This window comes from Toxorhynchites rutilus, chromosome 2, assembly GCF_029784135.1.
Source record: "Toxorhynchites rutilus septentrionalis strain SRP chromosome 2, ASM2978413v1, whole genome shotgun sequence".
Taxonomy (NCBI): Eukaryota; Metazoa; Arthropoda; class Insecta; order Diptera; family Culicidae; genus Toxorhynchites; species Toxorhynchites rutilus.
Genome location: NC_073745.1, coordinates 307,257,135 through 307,281,690, shown reverse-complemented (window position 1 = coordinate 307,281,690; position 24,556 = coordinate 307,257,135). Strand labels below are relative to the sequence as shown.

At 38.2% G+C, this 24,556-nt stretch overlaps 1 protein-coding gene across 4 annotated transcripts in view; it reads left to right on the top strand.

Annotated features, from left to right (window-relative positions):
- Positions 1-5,440: 5,440 nt before the first annotated feature.
- The window catches only part of LOC129767911 (aspartyl/asparaginyl beta-hydroxylase), a 52,391-nt gene continuing 33,275 nt past the window's right edge, over positions 5,441-24,556 (top strand). For all 4 annotated transcript variants that reach the window (XM_055769189.1, XM_055769188.1, XM_055769190.1 and 1 more), the window contains exons 1-2: positions 5,441-5,600; positions 5,718-5,848. In XM_055769189.1, coding sequence (XP_055625164.1) covers positions 5,797-5,848 — 52 coding nt within the window. In that variant the 5' untranslated portion in view covers positions 5,441-5,600; positions 5,718-5,796. The remainder of the gene's footprint in view (positions 5,601-5,717; positions 5,849-24,556) is intronic.

Below are 24,556 nucleotides of genomic sequence, written 5' to 3'. Positions count from 1 at the left end.
TCTCGATGTTAGGATAAACTGCTTCGAGACAATATCTGAGAATTATGTCCAAGATACCTAAAGCGGCCCATACATCTACACTATTATTGCACAACATAGGTGGTTGTGAAATAATATTGAGGATGTGTTTCAGATATTGAAATGTTGTACAATATATTGTATGATATAAAAAAAAATTAGATATTTATTGTGCAACGCTTACAATGCAAATGCATGATCCATATGTGACGTTGTGCAATATAGTGTCAGTCAATGTCAAAGCTCATGTTTACATTTACATCGTCTCTGGTGTAAAGTGAGTATAATCCTGAAAAATTTCGAAAAATTTCACAGACTGTTTTTCAAGGACGCGTGTGTCGCGATGGCCATCAAAAACGCCGACGGGGATTTTATTATCGAGTTTATTGAGATTAATCGTTCACTTCCGGCATTATGGGATATCAAGTGTCAGGTTCCAACGAGTACTTGCGATGAAATATTGAACGTCAGTAGCCAGCCTTGCACAATTTTCAGGATCGACTTCAATATCATCCCCAAATGATTCAATTTCATTGCACAAATATGACTGTGACCCCATAATATTGTACGTCTGTGGACAACCTTCAATAATAATGTCAATAAATTCATACAATAGTATTGTGCGTGTATGGGGCGCTTATAAGCGTCGAACTATGTGGTGCGGACTCAATCCACTTCATTTTCAATCTTTTTATTTTTGTTGCAGACTTTTTGGATATACAGTAATTTACATTCAATGCGACATTCATCACAACAAGATATTTGATTCACCGTATGACATTTTTCCATAGTTTTAATACACAAAAAGTTTTTATATTTAGCTTATTTCAATACACATTACGTTAGACCAATTTTTTGAGTCATTCATTAACACTTTGCCGTCCGGCGTAGCCACAGTGGTTACGTGCGCAAAATAGGTCGCACCGCAGTGATGTCTGAGCGTAGTATCGCTCAGTGGCCAACGACAGTACTTCAGTATCTTTTGCATTCCGTTGGTGTTTTGTTTTGTAACAATATCTTGTGCACGTAACATTTTATGATTTCATAAGTACTTTTGCCCTGACATCATTGCAGACGAGAGAGACTATATGACTCTTCACGATGAATGAAAAATTGCATTAATTTTCTATACATACTATACATTTACTATACTATACTTTGGAATTTCATGCTGAAAAAATCATTTTTTTTTAAAGAAAACATTACTTTTGAACAACTGAACCGATTTAGGTAATCGACATATCAAATTGAGTCAAAAATCTAAACTTCTTTGAAAAAATATATACATTTGCGAAAAATTTGGATTTTTGTTTTAGTAATTATTGATTACGTTATTTTTCCATAGTTTTCTCGGTTGAGAATTGAGGGCGCTATATTTTTTCATATTATTATATATATTCGAAACTCTACCATCTTCATTACCTTTTTCCCTTTTTTTCCAGTACATTGGGGGTTGTCCACATACCACGTGGACAGAAAAAGCACGATTTTAGACTCCCCCCTCTCCCTCCGTGGAAAAGCGTGGACATTGACTATACCCCTCCCCTGTTGTCCACGTGGACATACTTCCATGTATTTCAATTGAAAAAAGGAAATAATTGCATTGTGCCTATACCGTTTTGTCTCAAATTCCAAACACTTAATCTTTTTTGGTCATTAAACAGTGTCTCATTATTCAAAATGGTACTTTTTCGCGAAATTAATGTGGTTTTCGGATACAATAGAGCCTTTTCTTTCATTTGGCTACCATAAAATTAATTTACAAATTCATATTCATGGTGAAAAACTAAAAATATGTTTGATTACATTTGTCTCATATTCCGAACACCCAAAATGCATATTTTTAAATCATAACTTTTTAGCTACTAGACCGATTCAGATGATCGATATATCAAATCACAGCGAATTAGCTATTATTCTTTGGAAAAATATAACATTCCCAAAAATTTGGATTTTGTGCTGCGAAACTTGATTCAAATTCCGAATTTGCTAAAGCAAACATTTTATCGCTGGTTTTGACAGTCACTGCAAAATGCTTAGTATTTTAAGTTATATACAGTATCGATACCTGTGAATGATGCTAAAATGAATCCTACGCCACAAAGAATATCAGGGTATTTATTATTCAATTATTGAAAATATTAAAGTTCAATAAATTTACATTTAAAAATGAAGTGTTCGGAATTTGAGACTGTTCGGAATTTCAGACAAAACGGTATTCAATTTTAAATCATTTTTATTTTGTATTTGGTGTTTTGTAAGATAAAAAATAATGCAAGAAAAAAACATGTTCTTTTTTTGTTTTTTTTGTCCCTTTTGTTTATTTTAGGCTCATTAGCATTTTAGCTGTAACAGAGCCGAATTTCAATCGTGTACATGTCACATGTTTATCATATCTTTTTTTTTTTTTTTTTTTTTTTCTCTATTATAGTGACTTTCAACACATTTCGGTTGGTTCGTCACTTTTACTTCCATTTTTGGAAGAATGTCGGGAGTGAGAATTGAACTCGTGATCTCTGCGTGAGAGGTATGGATGTTACCACTACGCCAGATCGCCTCCATCATTTATCATATCTATAATTAGCACATTACACAGTTGCCATGTTTTCGGCGTTAGAGTATTCCCTTCTATACCATTGCATATGGTACACATTTACACAGTTGCCATATAGGCGTAAGATTTTTCGTTCTGTTCTTCCATTATCCAGTTAGACCACCGGACAGCGGAGACAGTTGATATGATCATTGTTGAGCTATTTATAGAACAGCAGCCCGATGTGTCTTGCAGAGCAGAGCAGTTGTATGGATGAATCGATCTTGTTTCGACCGTGAATCGATCTCCATCGCTGATGATTGTTGCGTGGACGTAGCTATTCTGTAACAACACAAAGATGGTCAATGAGGGCCCTGAGTTTTGAGCTCACGATCGATCGCTTACTAAGCGAACGCGCAACCAATGTGGCTACGGAGACCCCCCTTTATTTGTTAATGGAGACTAAAAATCTTTCGATTCATTCGTCTCCGCAAATCACATACTCAAAAAATTGAGTAGGCAAAAGTTCAAAAGCTTCTCAACTGTACTTCGTCCAGCTACAGTATCTCAACTTGACTATCGTTATCAGCCCAATACAAAAACCTTTCCCGTCATCTTTGGGAAAATTTTCAGAGGACGCGTTCCATTCCATATATCGGCTAAGAGCGCTTTGAAAATATGTTTTATTAACAAATTCCCAGCAACCATTCTGCATTGAATATCCAGATGATTTCTAGAGTACTTATGAGGCAAAATTACACTAGAAAATTCTCTTTCTTTCGATGCAACGCAAACTGCTTTACTTTCGGGGCCTGCAACATTGAAATCGTTTTACTCTGAAAATAATCTTAAATTGAAAAAAATAATGCCAATGGGCTTTATTAGTACTAACGGTTGTTATTTATTTTTTGATTCTTTCATTTATGTAGCATTTATTACACTACTTACTACCAATATATCTGAGAGTTTGAAAATATGTAGAATCGTTGGCTTCAGGAAACGCTCGGTTATGGCAATTGTATGAAATGGTGGGTTAAAGTTACTAAAACAAAAATTCGTTCTTTTTTCATCCCATTTGTTTTAATGCGTATGGAAATCTGTTCTATCATTTATGTTATAATCCCAGTATGATAACTGCCTAAAAATACTAATCCTTCAAAATCGGTATTCGAGAACATTCGAAAGAACCAACGACAAATACATATTTGCATTTTTAATGATTTGAACTTGGAGATTGTTTCCAAAGCAAACACAAAACCGCCATTGATTCCATCCGACATTAGGATTGCACTCTAAAAAATCCTACTGAAATTACAAACATTTCTTCGGTGACTTCAAACGACTGTACAACAGTAAAATTATGCAATCAAGCAAAAAATGCTACAGTCAAGCATGAAATAACATCTAAAAAATTTATTTGGCAATAAAATCATTCGCCTGCAGAAAATCTCCGGGAAACGAGTGTCGAAAAGAGTTTTTCTGAAGACGTCTGTAATTATTTAGTGCAATTGAATGTAGTTTTAGCTGAAGCTAATCGATGTAATATTTAAGAAAATGTATCGAAAGCATTCAAATGAAGAAACAACTGAATTTAGGCATACTTCTTCACTGAACTTTGACTGCGAGATACCAGTTCAGATATAGAAGCGAAAATTAGGACAAAGGAAACAATAGTCAATAGTGCCTAAAATGCTCCAATTTGAAGAAAAATATTTTCAATGCGTTTAATTCCATAGAACGTAGATTTGTCAAGTTTAATTACAAATATAAAGCAGGAAGACTTATCGCTTGTGACTTCGACCATAACATTGATCGTTTTAATAGGATTTTCCTCTTGGCTGTGGTACAGATGTTGTAATCTAATCCCGGATTCAAAGCCTCCTTAAAAAAAAACACAAAGGTCGTAAAAACATTTGCTAATTAACAGAAATCTCACATGTAACATCCTAATCTTTCGTAGGACAAAGTGATCCTTAAAAAATTGCTCTCCGGTGCTGAGCACACCTAACGCAGCTGTTTAAAAGATAACGTCGCAAAATGTATGGTAAATTCGGGAAACATTTGGGAACGAGGGTACCCATCAGAAAAGGTGGACTGAATCTGCTTCTTTCAGTACAGGGTTCTGCGCATGAACTCTGTTTTTGAGTAGGTATTATAAAATTTTGTATAGCACTCGTTTCGCTAAGTCCTTTTCAAATTATTTGAAAAATCCTCTAAATATTCCGGTCATTTCATCATGTTATCAACATCCCACATGTACTCTGCAAGTAGAAATGTATCAGCAGTTCATCATGTCAAATTTACTCTCACGTAGACCTGAACCTATAACACAGAGATCAGTTTATGCTCAAATATGACGTAGCTTAGAAGTTGAAAACAATTATCATCTACTACCAATAGAAGCTTGATCGCTCACCGTTTATGTGAGTTTCATGCAGAATACATATTTCAGAAATTCGATGATATGGAACAATATTCGACATAACCACCATTTTATGGATAAATATGGAGTACTCAAAATGGGCGGAAAGTTTAAAGATTCTTGAAAATTTATTTTTAAAAACAGATATGAATGTATTTAAGAAAAAATGTTTTACGTGTCCGCGTGGACATAATCTGCACTCCCACCCCCCTCACCGTGGACAAGCGTGGACATTTTCGTACCACCTACCCCCCCACCAAAAGTTGTCCACGTGGTATGTGGACAGCCCCTTGCCCTACTTCGAAGCAGCAGCGGCTAATATTTAGCAGCAATATTCAAGCCGCTGTCGATCATCCGTCGAGTAGCCAACCAAGAGTGGGATTGTTTTGATGTGTACAGGGTGGCACAAGCTTATGAATTTGACATTCTTCTTTGTTTTCATTCCTGCTTCTGTTGATAGGCCGGCGATGATCATCGGCCAAGAGACAAAAAATAATCTCGAGCACATCTGACGGCTCGAATGAACTGCGGATCATTTTCGCTCGCAGTATGAGCACTCCGGTCTCTCGGTGAAGACTGATTTTTTGAAGTGATAAGTGTCCCAACAGCGGGGCAGTTCGTCTTCCGGTTGGTTTATTTTTGGTTTTCGGTGATTTTTAAAGACTAATTTTTGAGCAACAATGGTCTAAGGCGCGGTGATTAGTGTTTCGTTTTCGTAATAAAATTTCTCTCCTCCGTTTACAGCTGTGTATTTGATTAAACAAGTGCCTTCTTTTACCGGTGTTCCATTTTTATCTGATAAGCCAGTGCTAAGAAAAGAATAATGTCTGGAGACGTCCAGCCAAGGAAGCGTAAAGACAAGAAAAGGAAGAAAGGTAAGCCAGAGTTTCCTCGATCTATCGTTTGATGGGTTGGTTTCGTAACATTAGTCGGGTTGGGTGAGGATTGTTTTGGACAGAAATGTCCCAGTGACACAACGCCCCGCGCGTGAAGTTTTCCCGTTGCTGTGGAGGTAGTTTTAATTTAGAACTTTATATTAGCTTATGTGAAAAATCTTTAAATAGCATTTTCTTCTCTGCTTTCGCCTTGCGTTTCGGAACGCTGAACGGTCGGGCGGACACTTTTCTCGGATTATTTTCCGAAGAGGCGCGTTTATCTCCATCTACGCGAGCGAATACGCGCGAGGGTCACAGCCATAAGCCGGTCCGATACACACATAGCTATAGATAATGGACGGCGTGGATGCAAGGAGATTCGCTGAGATCTCGGCAAGATCACGCGTAATTGACTAACGGGTTGGATTTGGCATAGAATATGTATCCGTGTGTCCAGGTATTCACTCACAAAGATGCAGAAGCGCAGTGATACCGTTACCCTAATAGACATCGAGCGTTTTATATTATTATTAAAGTACAGATAATCCAGATTCAAAAAGATGAAAATTTGAAACACGCACATTGTTTGTGGGCGCATTCCGCTTAGAAAAAAGATCGAAAAATGCAAACATGAGTCTCATCATATTTGTAATACATACAAAATCAATACGACTACTCACTGTTTTGTGAGAAAATTACCAAGATGAGTTTGATTATTACCAAATGCATTTGATGAAAGGCATCATAATACCGTTTGAATTAATGTTGAACGCTGGGGTGAACTGATGGAGTAATTTAATCGTCTCAACAATTAAAGGCTACGATTATTAGTGTTAAAGATAAGAAAAAAAAAGTCTCAGGAGGGTTGTGTCCGAGACACGACCGCATAGTTGACGTAGGATTCTGTTAGGCTATCTGTTGATTTTGGATATGTTTGAAGAATTACACCGTTAAACTCTTTGATAATGATTTGGTGGTCCCCTGAAAAGGGCCGTTTTGTTTGATTGTTGAGTTTTGTTTGTTCACTCCACCAGTGTTTACCGAGTGATGATGACAGAAGGATGGCAAACAGTCGTTGGATGGTGCGTATCAGATAAGGGATACCGAAGTGGAACGAGATATGATGAAAACCGCCATCTGTGATCCTAGACGGGAAGCTTCCTGTGTTATGCATGGATGAAATAAGGAAAAAAACTCATCAATGTTATATAAAATAATTACCAATACCGAACACAATTATCACTTTCTCACATCAGTAAAAACATGTACTTTGATATACAGAAAACATATTTGAAATAGAAAAGGTAATTTTCTTCTATAATTTTTACTTTCTGAGTGTTTATTCAACCCAATGCGAATTTTAATTGGACTAACAACACCTAATATTATATGTAGAGCAATCACTTTTTCTAATATTTCTTTACCTTTCCAATTTTTTCGCCGTATAAACTTTCCTTGGGTAAAAATGAACACAACAAAACAGACAGCTTAAACCAAATGACCCGTTCTCGAGCGGGAACACACCCTGGTTTTTATTTATGAAAATTGAAATAAATCGTTTCATATATCAAGTCATTTTTAACACAACTGCCACTACCACTTGTGCTAATTTTTTCCCAATACACGATCGATCATTGATATAAAATTTCATGGAGCAACCAACATTAAAGTTCCAAATTTAGATTTAATTTGCTAGAATTAATCGTATAACTTACCTTACTTGCTACATAAAAATGCCCCCGACTTTCATATATTTGCAATGCCGATTTCCCCCAGGCAGTTTGGTTTTGATGTATCTGTTAAGGAACACATTTCGGTAGGAAGAAAAGTTCCCCCTACTTTCATGTCTTCGCAATTTCAATTGTTCGATAGTTAGTTTCATGACATATATTACTTTATTCAATATAAATAATTGTTATGGAGTACCGAAATCGATTGACGCAAAATTCTCATCAATCTATTATGAAATGATTGAGCAGTAAGCGTTTGAAATTCGACAATTTTCACGATGTGCTCGGTTTTCGATTTTCAATTTGTACCCCAATATGTTCCCGAAAGACGTAATCCTACGTCAAAACAAGAAGTATTTTTGAGTTGAACATTCTCTGTTGTCATTTTAAAACTACTGTTATTACAAAAATAGGTGGATTATATCTATTATTTAACCGCAGGTTGACGCAGGACTACTGTTGGCTCAGTAATCATTTGACTGTATTGATGAAATTATTGATTGAATGAAACAATTTTTGAATTCATTTGGATTTAACATACTTTTTTATTGTATGTAAAGAGTTTGAACAAATGCCATGTAAGATCAGTTCATGCGTTGTGATTGATAATGTTTTCCGTCACAAACAGGTTCAATGAATAAGTGGGACTGTCCGTAGTTTTTGTTACGTACGGCATGAGCTCCCTAAATATATGGACGAACAATTCATTGTATTTTACATTTTCCTCTGAAATTATTGCATCTTTCAAATGTACGTACTTCTGTAACTGAAAATGTGCTTGATTGGATGAACCTCAGGCACTCTGTTTTGATTTTGACATGCACCTCGAACGACCGAATTTCATGTCAACTCGCACCATTCCAGATAGCAGTAAAACGTTGTGGTTATAAAGACATGGGTCAAGCAACTAAGCATACTTGAAATCTTAAAATATATCTTTGAAATTCTCAAAAAAAATAAATAAATAAAAAAAAGTGTGAATAGCCCTTACAATTTCCAACAAGTCGTCCTTACATCGGAAGATGGGAACTTTCATAGGGAAAAAAATTTTATAACAACTTTTTCATGATTTCTTCGGAAAAATTACAACTAATCCTAAGTTTGTTTAAAGTCAAGGTAGTGATATAGTGTTTTATGACAAAGTTTCAGATCTTATTAAGATATAAACATTCGTCAAAGACGATATATTCGGCATGTTTGTATGAAAATTCTTCGAAAAATAATTTATTACTCGTAACATTTTTGCTTGAAAATTATCGCGTTTGACATGTTTTTGATATGTTTCTAAATAGAAAAAAAAATTCGGAACATGTAAATCGCGATAATTTATATAGAGCGCGGACTCGATTATTACGATTATATACAGTTTCCGTTTTCTTTTCACTGTATATAATCGAGTCAAAAAAAAAATTTTTAATCGTTTTTTATGCATATACTTTTCGTTTTTTGAATATAAAAGAAGAATTAGGATTTTGATTCATCTAGAAAATACTTTTCTCATATAAAAAATCCGAATTCATTCAGGAGGTGATAGAGGATAATATTTGATGAAAAAAAAATTCCTTCTACGCATATATACGAATTTCAACAATGACAGAGATATAGAACTTTTTTTCGTTTCGGACTCTGTTGCCTCAAACTGGCTCTACATAAGAAGACGATTCTGTTGGTTTCATTGGAAAGATGAGAAAATTTAGTACAGGATATAGTTGTGAAAAGTCTATATTAGTGGATTTAAATAACATTTTGAAAGTGAAAAAATTGAAATTTTGCATTTGTCATAAATAACTGTATTCTACGAGTCAAGCTCTTTCATTTGATACCCATATTGATGGGGTTCTGAGAACATATGTAATCCGCCATCTTGTAGTGGCCGCCATCTTGGATTTGCATTTTCCATAAATAACTATGTTCTACTAGTCAACCCTTTCATTTGATACCCATAATAGCTATTCAGTAAGAAATTATTATTAAATTATTCAAAATTTCCGAAAATCAGAAATGAAATACTCCGGATAATCGAGTCTAAAAGTCTGGATAATCGAATCCCGGATAATCGAGTCCGACCTGTAATTATATAGTAATCTATTATTATTTTTATTTTATAGAATAACTATCATTGAATATTTATTAGTATGACCTATGATTTTCCTTTAAATAACCCTCCTATACTCGAACATACGGTCTTACAGACCGAGAATCAATCATTTTGTTTTGAGGAGGCTAAATTAAATGGCTATTGAAACTGAATGAAGTTGAAGAAAAAAATATTTTCTTGAGTTTTTTCATTAAATTATGTTTATTTTTTACTTTAAGTAAATACCAATAACGTCCAAAAAAACACAATAGTAAAATTACAGAAAAAAAAGGAAAACTCCACAGCCCCTTTAAGAGTGAAGATAGTTTTCGTCTGAAGGTTATCTCTGTATTCAAAAAAATGATATTGCAGTTGGAACAGCGTCGAGAAGCTATAGCGGATATAGCATCAGATTTTTCATTTATAACGGGAGACGGACTATCATCTATGAGCATGGATCAATTGAAGCAGGCTGCGACAAATTTCCGACGGAAGTATTCTTCAGACGTTGATACTGAGGAACTTGTATCAGAAATGGAAGTGTGATTAATTGTTAATTGCTTTCTTCCGTTTTCGAGCGGTCGTTTTCCGCGGTGAAGTTTCTGGAAAAGGTTCAACATTTTCCGGGGACAAAGTGCGTTTGATTGGTTCGACAACTCGCAAGCAGATCGGACAAGTTTCTAATAGATCCAACAAAGGTGTTTTTCACATCGAATAATAGTGTGCTTTTCATCGGTTGCGCTTGCGAGTGTAGTGAAACTTAAAGTGGTGCGCGCTGAGGATCCAAATCAGACACATTCATCACACACGCCACACAGCCGCGGCAAGTAGAAATTTATTTTTCTTTTGTTTCCCTATCATTCCTTCTACCTTCTGTGCACGATTTATTAATTTTGATTATCATTATATTCTGTTCATATCGAACAGTTGATCGATTTTTTTTATATGGCTGAGGGCGGGAAGGATCCCCCATCGACGCCATTGAATATTTCCGATACCGATCCTCCTCCTGAAGAGCAGGAAGATGAAGCAGAAGTTGAGGAAGAAACTTCTGTATATGAAGTTGAAAATTCCGAAGATGAGGAAATCGACGAAAAACAGGATTTTCGTCCAAAAGAATACCATGAAGGCTCCAAAGGCCCATTCATTGTATACTTTAGACGAAGATCTAAACCTCTCAATGTCATTCGTATCTTCTGAGTAAGTTCCTTACTCAGAAGTTTTCCGAAGTTACACGGATGGGGCCAGACAAACTACGAGTTGTCGTCTCAAGCAGGACCCAAGCGAACGAAATCACGCGCTGCGACCTCTTTGCGATTGAGTATCACGTATACGTGCCCTGTTGCAACGTCGAAATAGACGGCGTAATAACCGAAAAGGGTTTGACTCGAAAAGAGATTATCGATGGTGTCGGTCGCTTCAAGAACTCTTCACTAAAAACTGTGAAGATTCCGATCGCCGATCGGAATTCACACGCCGCCGATCGACTGAAATCTGTGTCACAAAAAATGACAAAAGGGTTCTCAATCGGACAAACTCTTTTCGTGTGACTTTTGAGGGTTCCGCCCTTCCAAACTACGTTGCAATAGGTGCACTTCGTTTACCTGTTCGGTTGTTTGTACCCCGGGTAATGAAATGCAACAAATTCTTCTACGGTTCTTCTACGCACCAGGGGTCCTCAGCACTGCCCGGAGCAGCACCCACCCCGTCTGTTCCATTTTCGCGGTCGAGGCAACAGCCACAATCTGGTTTGCTTGCGCTTTCTGACCTGGTGGACAATATTTTAAATGCTTTAAATATAAATGACCCTCTTAAAAGCATAGTATTATGTTTGCTTCCGATTGTGAGAACATTTTTGAAAGAAAAATGTGGTTTTTTAGCAGCGTTCATTTCCCTCGATGCCTGATTCAGTGCAAGAGGTCAAGGATTTGACCACTGTAATACAGTGGAATTGCAGAAGCATCATCCCTAAACTAGATCAATTTAAATTTTTAGTTCAAAGCTCTAACTGTGATATATTTTCCCTCTGTGAAACATGGCTTTCTTCAGTCGACGAGCTGAATTTCCACGATTTCAACATTATTCGCCTCGATCGAAATGACTCGTTTGGTGGCGTACTATTGGGGATCAAAAATGTCACTCCTTCTATAGAGTCACTCTCCCATCGATGACAAGCATTGAAGTTGTCGCTTGCCAGACACAAATCAATGGCAAAGACTTCTGCATTTCCTCGATATATATTCCTCCAAGAACCATGGTCGGTCGCCATCAGTTTTTTGATATTATCGAGGCATTGCCGGAGTCGCGGCTAATCTTAGGTGACCTCAACTCCCATGGAACAGCATGGGGGTCACACTACGATGACAGCCGTGCCACGTTGATTTATGATCTGTGCGACAACTTCAACATGACAGTTTTGAATACAGGGGAAGCAACTAGGATAGCTAACCCTCCTGCACGGGCAAGTATGCTAGACATATCACTTTGCTCTTCTTCGTTATCCCTGGATTGCACGTGGAAGGTAATCCAAGATCCCCACGGTAGTGATCACCTGCCAATAATTTTTTCGATCGCCAATGAATCAGGTTCTCGTGAGTCAGTCGCTATTGCGTATGACCTCACGAAAAATATAGACTGGGGAAAATTTGCAGAAATAATATCTGAAGCACTTGTTTCAATGCATGAACTTCCTCCACTCGAAGAGTATAACTTTATATCGAGTTTGATTTACGAAAGCGCACTTCAAGCTCAAAAGAAACGTGTTCCTGCTACCACTTTCCGACGTCGTCCTCCATCACTTTGGTGGGACAAGGAGTGTTCAAAGGTCTACCTTGAAAAATCATCCGCTTTCAAAAAATTCAGGAAATTGGATTAGTGGAATGGTTTCGAAAGTACCAAGCTCTAGAAGCCAAACTTCTTCTTCTTCTTCTTCAATAGCACTAACGTTCCTAGAGGAACTTCGTCGTCTCAACGTAGTATTACTTGCGTCATTTTTATTAGTACTTAGTTGAGATTTCTATGCCAAATAACACGCCTTGAATGCATTCTGAGTGGCAAGCTCTAGAATACACGTGATCACAGTGCAAGTCGGAGGAAATTTCTTTGACGAAAAATTCCCCCGACCAGAACGGGAATCGAACCCGAACACCCGGCATGTTAGTTATGACGCTAACCACTCGGCCACGGGAGCACAGAAGCCAAACTAAAAGGTCTGATTAAAGCAAAAAAGCGTGGATATTGGCGGAAGTTCGTCAATGGTTTGTCAAGGGAGACAGCTATGAGCACTCTTTGGAATACGGCTAGGAGAATGCGTGGCGGGAACCATACAAATGAAAGTGAGGAATACTCTTACCGTTGGATTTTCAAATTTGCAAGAAAGGTTTGTCCCGATTCCGTTCCTGCACAAAACGTCGTACGCGACATTCCGCTCCAAGGCGATTATGAGAATTTTTCGATGGTAGAGTTCTCAATTGCTCTCCTCTCATGTATCAATTCAGCTCCGGAGTCGGACAAGATTAAATTCAACTTGTTGAAGAATCTTCCCGACTTGGCGAAACAGCGTTTGCTTAAGTTGTTCAACGAGTTTCTGGAGCTGAATATTGTCCCGCATGACTGGAGACAAGTGAGAGTGATAGCCATACGGAAACCCAACAAGCCGGCTAGCGATCACAACTCGTATAGGCCGATTGCAATGTTATCCTGTATTCGTAAATTGTTAGAGAAAATGATTCTACTTCGTTTGGACAAGTGGGTTGAAACGAACAATTTGCTTTCGCCGAGGTAAAGGGACGAATGATTGTCTCGCGCTGCTATCTTCTGAAATCCAAATCGCATTTGCTCGTAAAGAACAAATGGCTTCCGTTTTTCTCGATATCAAAGGGGCATTTGATTCAGTTTCCATGGAAATTCTCTCAGAGAAACTTCATAATCGTGGACTTTCACCAATTCTGAATAATTTCCTGTACAATTTACTGTCAGAAAAGCACATGTTTTTCAATCATGGCAGCTTGAAATCTTTTCGATACAGTTTTATGGGCCTACCGCAAGGCTCCTGCCTAAGCCCCCTCTTGTACAATTTTTACGGCAATGATATAGATGATTGTCTAACTAGAGATTGCACTTTGAGACAACTTGCAGACGATGGAGTTATTTCCATCACGGGTACTAATCCCGCCGTTCTGCAAAAATCCTTGCAAGATACCCTGAACAACCTGTTCACGTGGGCTCTCAAGCTGGGTATCGAATTCTCTACGGAGAAAACCGAAATGGTCGTTTTTTCTAGGAAGCACGAACCCTCCCAATTCCAGCTTCACCTATCCGGCAAAGCGATCAGGCACTCGATGTTTTTCAAATACCTTGGAGTATATTTTGACTCTAAATGTACCTGGGGAATACACATTGCGTATTTGAAACAGAAATGCCAGCAAAGAATCAATTTTCTCCAAACAATAACCGGAACATGGTGGGGTGCCCATCCAGGAGACCTCATTCAGTTGTACAAAACAACGATATTATCAGTGTTAGAATATGGCAGTTTTTGCTTCCGATCAGCTGCCAGGATTCATATTCTCAAGCTGGAGAGAATACAATATTGTTGCTTTCGTATAGCAATGGGGTGTTTGCATTCGACACATACGATGAGTCTCGAAGTTTTGGCAGGAGTACCCCCGCTTACTCTTCGGTTCACAGAATTATCCTACAGATTTCTCATCCGTTGCAAGATCATGAATCCATTGGTGATTGATAACTTCGAAAATCTACTCCAACTGACTCCTCAGTCAAGTTTTATGTCTTTGTACCATGATTTCCTTACCCATGAAGTGCACCCTTCACCGAGCATCTCCAACCAAGTTTGCTTCCCATACTTTTGCAATTCCTCTGTCAATTTTAATCTGTCATTGCGACAAAAGATCCATGGAATCCTCTACGCTCCGATTATATTCCGGAGATATTTTCGGCAGAATATGGGAAAGCTAGATCTGATAAAATGTTCTTTACTGACGGTTCATGCATAAACGGGTCCACTGGCTTCGGCATCTTCAATGAAAATTCCAGTGCCTCTTTCAAACTCAAAGATCCTTGTTCCGTGTATGTCGCTGAAATGGGTGCGATATACTATGCTCTAGGGATCATTGAAACACTGCCCATCGACCATTATTTTAATTTTTCAGACAGTCTTAGCTCAATAGAGGCAATCCGCTCAATGAAAGTTGATAAACGCTCATCTTATTTCCTAACAGGAATAAGACATCTATTGAGTGTTTTGGTCGAAAAATTATTCAAGATTACCTTCTCATTACCTCTCATTGCTCGATTCCGGGGAATGAGAAAGCGGACTAGCTAGCTAAGGAGGGCGCTTCAGAATGCACACTTTTTGAAAGGCAAACTGCTTATAACGAATTTTTTCACATTCCTCGTCAGGACACACTCGTTAGTTGGCAGCGCATGTGGAGTGAAGATGAGTTCGGTCGCTGGTTACACACGATTATCCCTAAGGTTTCGACGAAAGCTTGGTTTAAGGGATTGAATGTAGGTCGTGATTTCATTCGCGTGATATCTCGGCTTATGTCCAATCACTACAACCTAAACGCGCATCTCTATTGCATTGGGCTCGCAGCAAACAATCTATGTGATTGTGGCGATGGCTACCACGACATCGAGCATATTGTCTGGTCGTGTATCCGATTCCATGCTGCTCGCTCTCAGCTCGCTAGAGCACTGAGAGCAAAAGGCAGACAATTGGATATCCCCGTCCTGGATATCTTAGGTAGCCATGATCCTGATCTACTGCTTCATCTATACCTGTTCCTCAGAAACGCCGATGTCAACGTTTAATGATGTTTCCTTCGTTATGTCCCTGTTTCATATCCCTCCTATCCGATCTATAAACTTTTACTTAGTCGCGGCAATACATACACATACACACTCTTTACAGATACACGGGCCAAAGGCAGAGCTGCGATTTGTCGTGAGAATCAATTGATGGTACTCACACAAAGATAATCAACAAATTTTGTACTACGATTATCTTTGGTGACCATCCCAAAGTCAGTCCAATAGTGTGAGAAGAGTATTATCACAACACTAACACATGGTGAGCTTCTACTTGACAGTAGAAATCCGAGCTCTTTGGTGAGTGTCCTGTTGCTGAAGTGTGAGAATAGTGCGACACTCAAAAGTCTAGCTGATGGTTTGGTATTTAGCGATATTCACAACATTCCCCTCTTTGTGTTCGTTCTTTACGACCAGGGATGCCAGATGAGAATATACAGTTTCATTTTAAATATAATTTGAAGAATATTGTATTTTCAGGCATGTATTTTCTTTTCATCTTTTCAGATGGCCTTAATGTTTTTAATGGCACTTCGCCGACTCTATGTAGTATTACACGTGTTATTTGTATTAGTACTTAGTTTGTGGAATGACACGCCTTGACTATCCCCTCTATTGCGGATCCCGATCGGGTTTGAAATTAGCAAAATAATGCATTTTGAAACCCGTTCGACTTCGATTTTTTTTACCAAATTTGTTTCTCATCATTGCAACGGTGCTAAATTTGTAGACATGCTCGCAATTTTACTGATGTTTGATGTCCTGTCTATCCTATTGCAGACTTATATTTTCAGTTACTGGCTGCAGGGATATGGTATTTCTACTCTTTATGACTTGATTCCCTGCGCTAACAACACCTTTTTTCATACATTACTTTGCTATTCTCGCGGTTACAAAAATATCTGCCATTTATACACATCAACATTTCAATTTTTTGTCGAAGACTTTAAAAAAAACATCTGGCATCTCTGGAGGTGATGACATTTAGAGCCCCCGCACACTACAGACTTTTTTTTTCAGCCGACAGTTTGGTCGGATCGGCGTACTGGTGCAAAAACCGACCCAATTTAATCGGTGTAATGTGCGCACATACAAGTTACGCATCTGATTAAGCTTGGCTCCCAGAGAGACTTCCCGCATGTTCTACGGTCCTTCCAGGCCAGTAAGAAAACTCGCATCATGTGTCTGCTGCGGAAACTTTATTAACCGGGCACGGAACGGCTACGCAATGAGATAATCAATTTCACAACGCCCTAGAACCGGAAGGTGGAAATCAGGACCATCAGCAGTAATTACCACATCGAGTTGAATTCATCTGTTGCCGTGATATATAACAGGGTGGTCGTGTCGAATTTGATCAAGCAAATTGATCCCAGTGGGTAGAGGGAATATGAGACTCGTCTTGTCCGAAGTGGATTAGCTGACCAAAGATACTCAGGATGCGCTGAGAAGAACCATTGAAAAGTATTTGTCTACGTGCAGATTGATTTTGTGCGCCAATTCTACTTCGCGGGTTTTCCCGCGGTTAGGAGTCGTTGCTTGGGAATAAGAGTGCCGGCTCTATCTTAGGAGGATATTCTTAAAATTTTGAATGTAAGATTGTCAGATTGCTGGAAGTGGCGAGGAAACAGCTATACGAACTGCTATCCCAAGGCGTTCTATCGAATGTTATAATCTGTGGATTGGTACCGAATCTGGTTAAAAATTGCGATATGAGTCTGAAGACGCAAACGTTGAATTTTGCCGGGTACTATGAACACCGGATGCAACAAGGAAGCAAACATATATTCCATCTGGAATTGTTCGTGGCGCAGTTAATGACACGTTATAAGAAGTTCCTCAATAAAGCCTCAATGCAAGTGGATGATTTTTGAGCGATTCTTTGAGATCGCAATTTTCTTTCGTTTTATGAAAAAATAAAATTTTTGTGTTCATCTCACGTTTATTAACTAAACTTCAATAGTTCTGGTAATGATTAACTCAAAATAAAAAAAAAAACACGCCTTGTCGGTTTTCAATCGGATCGTTTTCATGATCCGCAAATAATTATGAAATGGTGAATTTATCAATATAATTAAATACCATTTCATTCAAAAACCATTATGCTGCACCATGTTCATTTGAAAATTATATTTAATGTAACTTTTAAAATCATGACACCATAATATTTTTTATTATATATGTCTGTTCATACTACAAGAAATGAATACTCGCTCGATTAATCGAATACTGAAGGACAATTGTTCGAATGAATCGAATATTGGCCCACGACTAATCGATAATCGAATAAACGAAAAATTTAGACATCTCTAACAACAACAACAACTTCTACTTCAACAAACGAATCTAAACAACCGTCGCGATTGTCAAAAATGATTGGAACTGACTGATCACTCACATTTCTACTACCATCATACGCCACAACCACCGCTCTCGTAACGTAAAGTTGTAAACAGAGCGATCTGCAGTGAGAGGCATTGGAACCAACCGTCATTTGGTTAGGTGTCAGAAACAAAAGAGTGAGTATCACTACTGAATATTTGGATCTCACGTGCCGTGAGAGGAATTGAGTGACTATGGTCAGCTTTTTTGTGACATTGACGGTGATGGATTGCAGCTCTGGCCAAAGGTTGTACAGTCCACTGATCATTCAACAAGAGCCAAAGGTTGTACCGCTCATGACAACTCTACACGAGCTGATGTTTGCGCCGGCTAGTGACCATTCTATCCTGGATTCCTCGAGTCGAGAAGACGCACCACGCTAGATATGGGGTACAGACTAGGAGGCGTTGCTGATTAATGGTCAGCTGCATTCCAATAGGAAGTATCCCGTGTCGGGCACAGGTACAGATCATTGGAGACAGCAACATCACAATTACGAAAACACTTGTAATACTAACCTCCAGCCAACCGCGAGTAATCGGTTACATATTACTAACATAGTTATAAGGCCAACATTGTCGAAATATTGAACTCCCGGCCCCGTCAGGTTGACGCCATATGAGCCCTCATAAAAATATATATTTTGGATAAAAAAAAAGTTGCCAAAGTAAAATCTATCTGTGCTGTAGACGCAATGTTTTGAAGCATTGTTGTATTACCCGATGAGTCAGTTGCTACCTCCGCTTCAGTAGGTGAAATCATTTGAGCATTCAAAATCCTTGTCCAAAAAAACTTTCTTGAGAATGAATAGCAACCTGTCATTTGAATCCAGCTAGGAATGAATGAATACTCAGATTGAAAGAAGCATTATAAGCCGATGCAACTGTACCTAAAAGGTCGTGTATGGAAATAGTTTTTTCAGGATGGGTCAGTAGCCAATCGTTCTGGGAAACTGAAAGTTTTTGCTTGAAAGGGCCCATAACTGAAACATCCAGCGGTTGTAAGCGATTTGTGACATAAGGTGGAGAAGTGCAATTGTGCAATTTTCTCGGCAATATTTACATGTTTCCAAAGTGCATTGACTTTTTGATTGATTTTTGATTTTTTGAAATTGATTCGTTTACGTTGCTTTTTGCTACCCTTTTCAAATGTTTCAGAACATTGAGAAACGGTTTTCCCGTTATGCAATCGTTAGTTGGTAAATTAGCAAATTATCGAACGTTCTATTCGAAACTAGTTCGATAGCTCTTTCCATCTCGTCTTCGTTGATGCTGGTACCGATTCTTTCTGTAGTTTCGAAACTTCATTAGGTCTGCGAATCAGACTGAATTGATGTTTGTTAGTAAACAACAATCAGACACAAATTTTATGAGGTATGAAACAGTGTCCGAATGTGCCCCGTGAACGATGTCCGAATGTGCTCCATCACCATCCGAAGACAAATCATAATTTTATCTAATAAATAGACCTTTATTTCCCCGTTGTATGCACTTTTTTCATTTCATATTAGGTACTAACTGAGGTGGTGTACTTAAATTTTTAAATCGTTCACAAAGGAATTAGGGAAATACTTACAACTTCGAGCTCAAAAGTATCGAAACGTGTATGAAAAAGGTCACTGTGTTGTTTTCGTAAGTAATAAACGTGCTATTGGTGGAAGAGCTGTTAACTTATTTCTATTTTTAACTCGATTGAAAATTGTACCACTTAATTCTTACAAGCGTTGTCCGAAACTACCCCCGTTCGAAACTGACCCCCTTTCCCTTATATATTGCTTCGCAGTCGGGTCGCCGTAAAAGCAACCCAGAAACAACACATCCTGGGTACTAGTTCCGTTATTCTAACTTTAATGGTTCACTAACTCCTCTATTTCACGTATTATTGACGTATTTTCAAATAAAAAGTAGCAAAACACGTAATATTCGCAACAAAAAAAAAACACTTGTTATGAATTGCTTTGCGATCGCTGGTTCCCGTCAAAGGTAAGATGTCATAGTTGAGAGTGTATAAGTGAATGGTGTCGGACACACTTCGAGTCCAGGATACCTTCTCATAAACGTACCCTGGGATAACGTTGTATTTTCAGATGAAAAAAAAGTTCAATTTAGAAGGCTCTCATTGTTGCCGAAACTTTGGAGGATGAACACTCATAATTTGGGGTGGTTTTTCACGTCACGAAAAAAACCCCTCTTGCTACAATTTCAACCAGGATGAATTCAGTACGTGGAATTACTGAAAGACGTTCTGGTACCATTTACCGATGATTTTATGCCTGGAGACTTCCTTTACAGTTTTTTTTCCAAAAAAACGGAAAGCTTTGAAAAATCATAACTCAAAAACTAAAAAAAACATAGCTTTCAAGAAAAAATATTGAAGAATGTAGCGCCCTCTAGTCCACAGCCATGAAAACAATAAAAAACGATTACAATCAATAATTACGAAAACAAGATTCATTTCTTTTGCAATATTTTTAAATAAAAGGCTAGTTAATTGGCTTCAATTTGATACATCGATCATCTAAATCAGTTCCATTGTCCAATGTTTGAACTGTAACTGGGGGCGATTGGGTGGGTGGGTTTTAGATCCTTCCCGATAAAATCTATCAACTAACCAAATCCGGCCAATATTTCTCAGAGTTCTTGCGTTTTTCTAATCATTCATCCTAATAAATCTTAGAGTTTATATTTTTATTTGTAGTTGCCTTGGTTGTCTGGCTGCAACTTTCTTGCCGCATCAAGATCACGCGCGAGCTATCAGAAATGATGTTTGAAAAAAGAATCTCAAAAAATCACCCTGTAGGTATTCCGGTTTAGTTTTTGTTAAAATCTGGGGCCAAAAACTAACAATATTTCCCCGTACACCTGCTCGGTGGAACATGTGTACACAGTGATGAACAGCTATCGCGTCTCAAATTTCTTGTATCGGCTGGGAATGCGTGTCGGACTCCCCACTAAATCAAAGGTGAGGTACCGCGGTTTGAGTGCGTAACGAAACTCACGCGCGCACCACGTATTCCCCCGACAACTATTTTTAAAGCCGAACATGTGATTCCCCGTTCCAACGTGGCCACTAGCCAACGCCAACCAAACACACCCGGCTCTTCCTTGGTTCTTCTCCTCCCCATGAGAACTTTCGCTCTCTTCCGATTATTTTTACTATTATTATTTTGATTCAATATTTTGCTATTTGGGCGGTGAAATGCTTTCCTCTCTCTGTGATCAGTCAGAAACGAAACTCATGTCTAAAGCACACATACTTTGTGGCCACTTCCGCATCGGTTTTCGGCGCTACCACCCCATGCGCCGCATCCCTTTTATCCTATTTATACTCGCGTACACACAGTTTTCCGTGTTATTTTAATTTTTCAAACCGACAAAACCAAAACGGCGCGCAGTTTAATTTTCCCACACACACACACACACACACATCCCGGTCAAGAAACGAACCGGCGGCAATGGCTGGGTGGATAAAGGATTACCATTGGTTGCAATACGACTCATATGGATGTCCACGATTGGATGCTTTGTATCCCAAACAAAGAAGAGATCACTTGCTTTTACGACATTTTATGTCGTTCCGGGGAAAATTTATTATAATCCACTCTTTGGTGGGGCACACAATCCATCTGGGAGAGGAATCGACGTGAGGTGGCCTGTGTTTTTTCGAGGCGTAAAAATAATTACGACTTCTCTAGAGACGATCTTCGGCACTGTGACTCAGGGCAAATGCACACCGCAATAGTTGGCGGAACAAGCTGAATGACGACGGATACTGGTTGTTGACCCGACGCCAGTTGATGTTGTGATTTCGTACTATTTTTCAACACATTCTTGACTTTCTTCAGACTTTCTAGGTGAGTCAAATTAGAAGATTACATCTGAACTACAGAACATGTTTCAACGATATTGAACTAAGCGCAAAGCGCATCGTCATGTTTAGTAACGACCACGCCGTTGACTATTCTCCAGATAATCCTCGGAAAGTCAATGTCTTGCTCTGGAAATGCAGGTTCAATATGTACAAGTCCCGGCTGATGTATAACCACGTGGACGGAAAAAGCACGACTTTCGACTCCCCTTTCTCCCTTCGTGTACAAGTGTGGACATTGGCTATACCTCTCCCCTTGTTGTCCACGTGGACATTCTTCCACATATTTATCATGATTAAAACGACCAAGGAAATAGTATGAAATGTAACATTCTGCTTGAAAATAGTCATGAATAAAAACAGAAATCTGAAATATGAATTTGGAATCTAGAATCCAAAATCATCAAAATCTGGAGCCGGAAATCAGGATCCGAATTACGGTGTCGCTATAATTAATTACAAACGTTTGCGTATGCATATTCAAGGTTACGAATATGCATATGTAAAAGAATGCGCAAATCCATATTTGTAATCTAGAACTCAGAAAGTCGTATTTGAAAACCAAAGTGAATTTTGGAGTACAAATGGTCGGTGTTAAGTCAGAGCGTTATTTATTACATTCGGTTAAACATTTTGTAAGCTACATTTCACATTTATCAGATTTGTAAAATCACGCGTACAGCAGGAATAATTTCTCGAAATTGTTTTGAACGCTCAATGAAAACCCTTTATAGCACCAAACTTCAAATTCGTTTTTCTCGAAATCATAAAAATGTCACATGGTCCGGTCTGACTTAACACCGACCAAATATGATACGTAAATTCCGAAATATAACCTCAATATTGATATCCTGATATTATGTCTGATATTAGTCTGAAATTAAAACCATTAGAGTAATGCGGGGCAAAGGTGCGCACCTAACTGTTGTCGTCCAATAACTCTTGAAATAAAAGCAAATAAAATTCCGTTTGCTTACCAAATTGTAACTATATGTATTACCTTCGAAACGTAGTACTAGTATTTCTCGAGTTGTGTTTGTAATTGGACAAATACCTATTTTAATATAAAAAGACAAATGCGCACCTTTGCCCCATAGTGGGGGCAAAGGTGCGCACTTATTGAATTGAACTTCTGAGATAACTTATACCAAGAATAAATGATATATCACCAGAAGCGGGAGAAGCATGGAGAAGGTGGAGAAGAGTGGGTGTTACGGTCGAACATTTCACGTGGACATTTTTGGAAGGGAGGAGACTGACAATGTAAGATATCCGAAAATGTCCAACATTTCAACAACAGAATTCGTGTTTTTTGACAAACTAGCTGACCCGGCGAACTTTGTCCCACCCACAATTGATACATTGATATAAATCATTTCGAACACTCAAGTTCCCACAGAAATTATTTTCATGTACGTAATCTATACTCGCGGTATAGAATTTTTTTTGACATATAAACCTGATGCAGACCAAGACGCATCAGTCCTGATACTGACTGTTAAAATCCGTTTCTCCGTTCTTGAGTTGAATAGTGAGGTACGGACACCAAATCATTTTAATTTATATAGATCCAGTTTATAAATACATAGTTACCTTAACTTAATTAATTTGAAACTCATTGTTGAAAAAAACAATATTTATTTGAAGTTTATTGTGAAAACACAAACATACACGAAACATAACCGTTATTGAAAATGGTGCATGCATGGTGCATGGTGAAAATAAAACACATTTTTCATTTGAAATTCATTTCGAATTATTTTTAAGCAATTGTTTATTTTCATTCCTCATCTTGGATTTCGGTTCTGAGGATTCCGACGCTTTGCCTTGGAGCGCTGATGCTTTGTTGTGTTGTTGTGGGGTTCGAAGAGACAGACGATGGTTCCTAATGAAACTAGAATCAAAATCTCTTACTGCCTGTTTTGTAACATGGTTGAATTCGTGCTGGAGGTTGTTGGCTTCCGCAAAATCAAACACCAGACGCCGTAAATCTTTGAGAGTCATACGATAGAAAGCTTTGTCCAGAGCCCTGCAGTGGTCCGCCAGATCCTCAGACTGCTCACTCGTAAATACCTATCTGAACCGCCGTAGGTGCTCGCTGACACATCCCAGCAGAAGTAGAAATGTCAATAAAAGAAGATTCAAATCGTAAATCACTTTCTGATATGAGCCTCTTCCTCAGAGCTGATTCAGAAATATCGAAGTCTGCCGCAATTCGACGATTCAAGACTCCCTCCCAAAGCCTCTGTCGGGCCATTTGAGCATTTCTGGAGTGCATTTCTTCAAATGAGTTTTCTTCTTGTGGGTCCCTTTAAAAATGTGGTTGTGGATTTTAGAATTTTTTTCAGAGCAAAACTCTGAGCCGCAAGCAATTTTTGAACTAATCGAATTTATAAAAAAAGCTCTTGAACTTTTTCACAAAAACGAATACGCATACTATAGAATGAAGGTTTCCTTGACAGTGTAGTTTCGAACTTTCCAGTAAGTGAGTAGTGAGTAGTTTCCAGTAAGTGAGTAAATCGTCATCTCCAAAACTGAAAAAAATAGATCAAAACATCGCAAAACTCATAACTTTTTGCCACTTTCATGAAATGTACCTTTTTTATATGTGTGAGCTGCTGGTGTAATAATGTATCAAACGACTACACTGTTGTCGAAATTTTATGCTCGTTTGCTTCAAAATGGCCAATGCGCACCTTTGCCCCGCACTACTCTATCTGGAAATTAAAGTGTGGAATATTAATCTGGATCCAAGACTAAATGTCGATTCAAATCTTGGTAATTTAATTAATTTACGATCTGGTATTCATGTGTGAAACT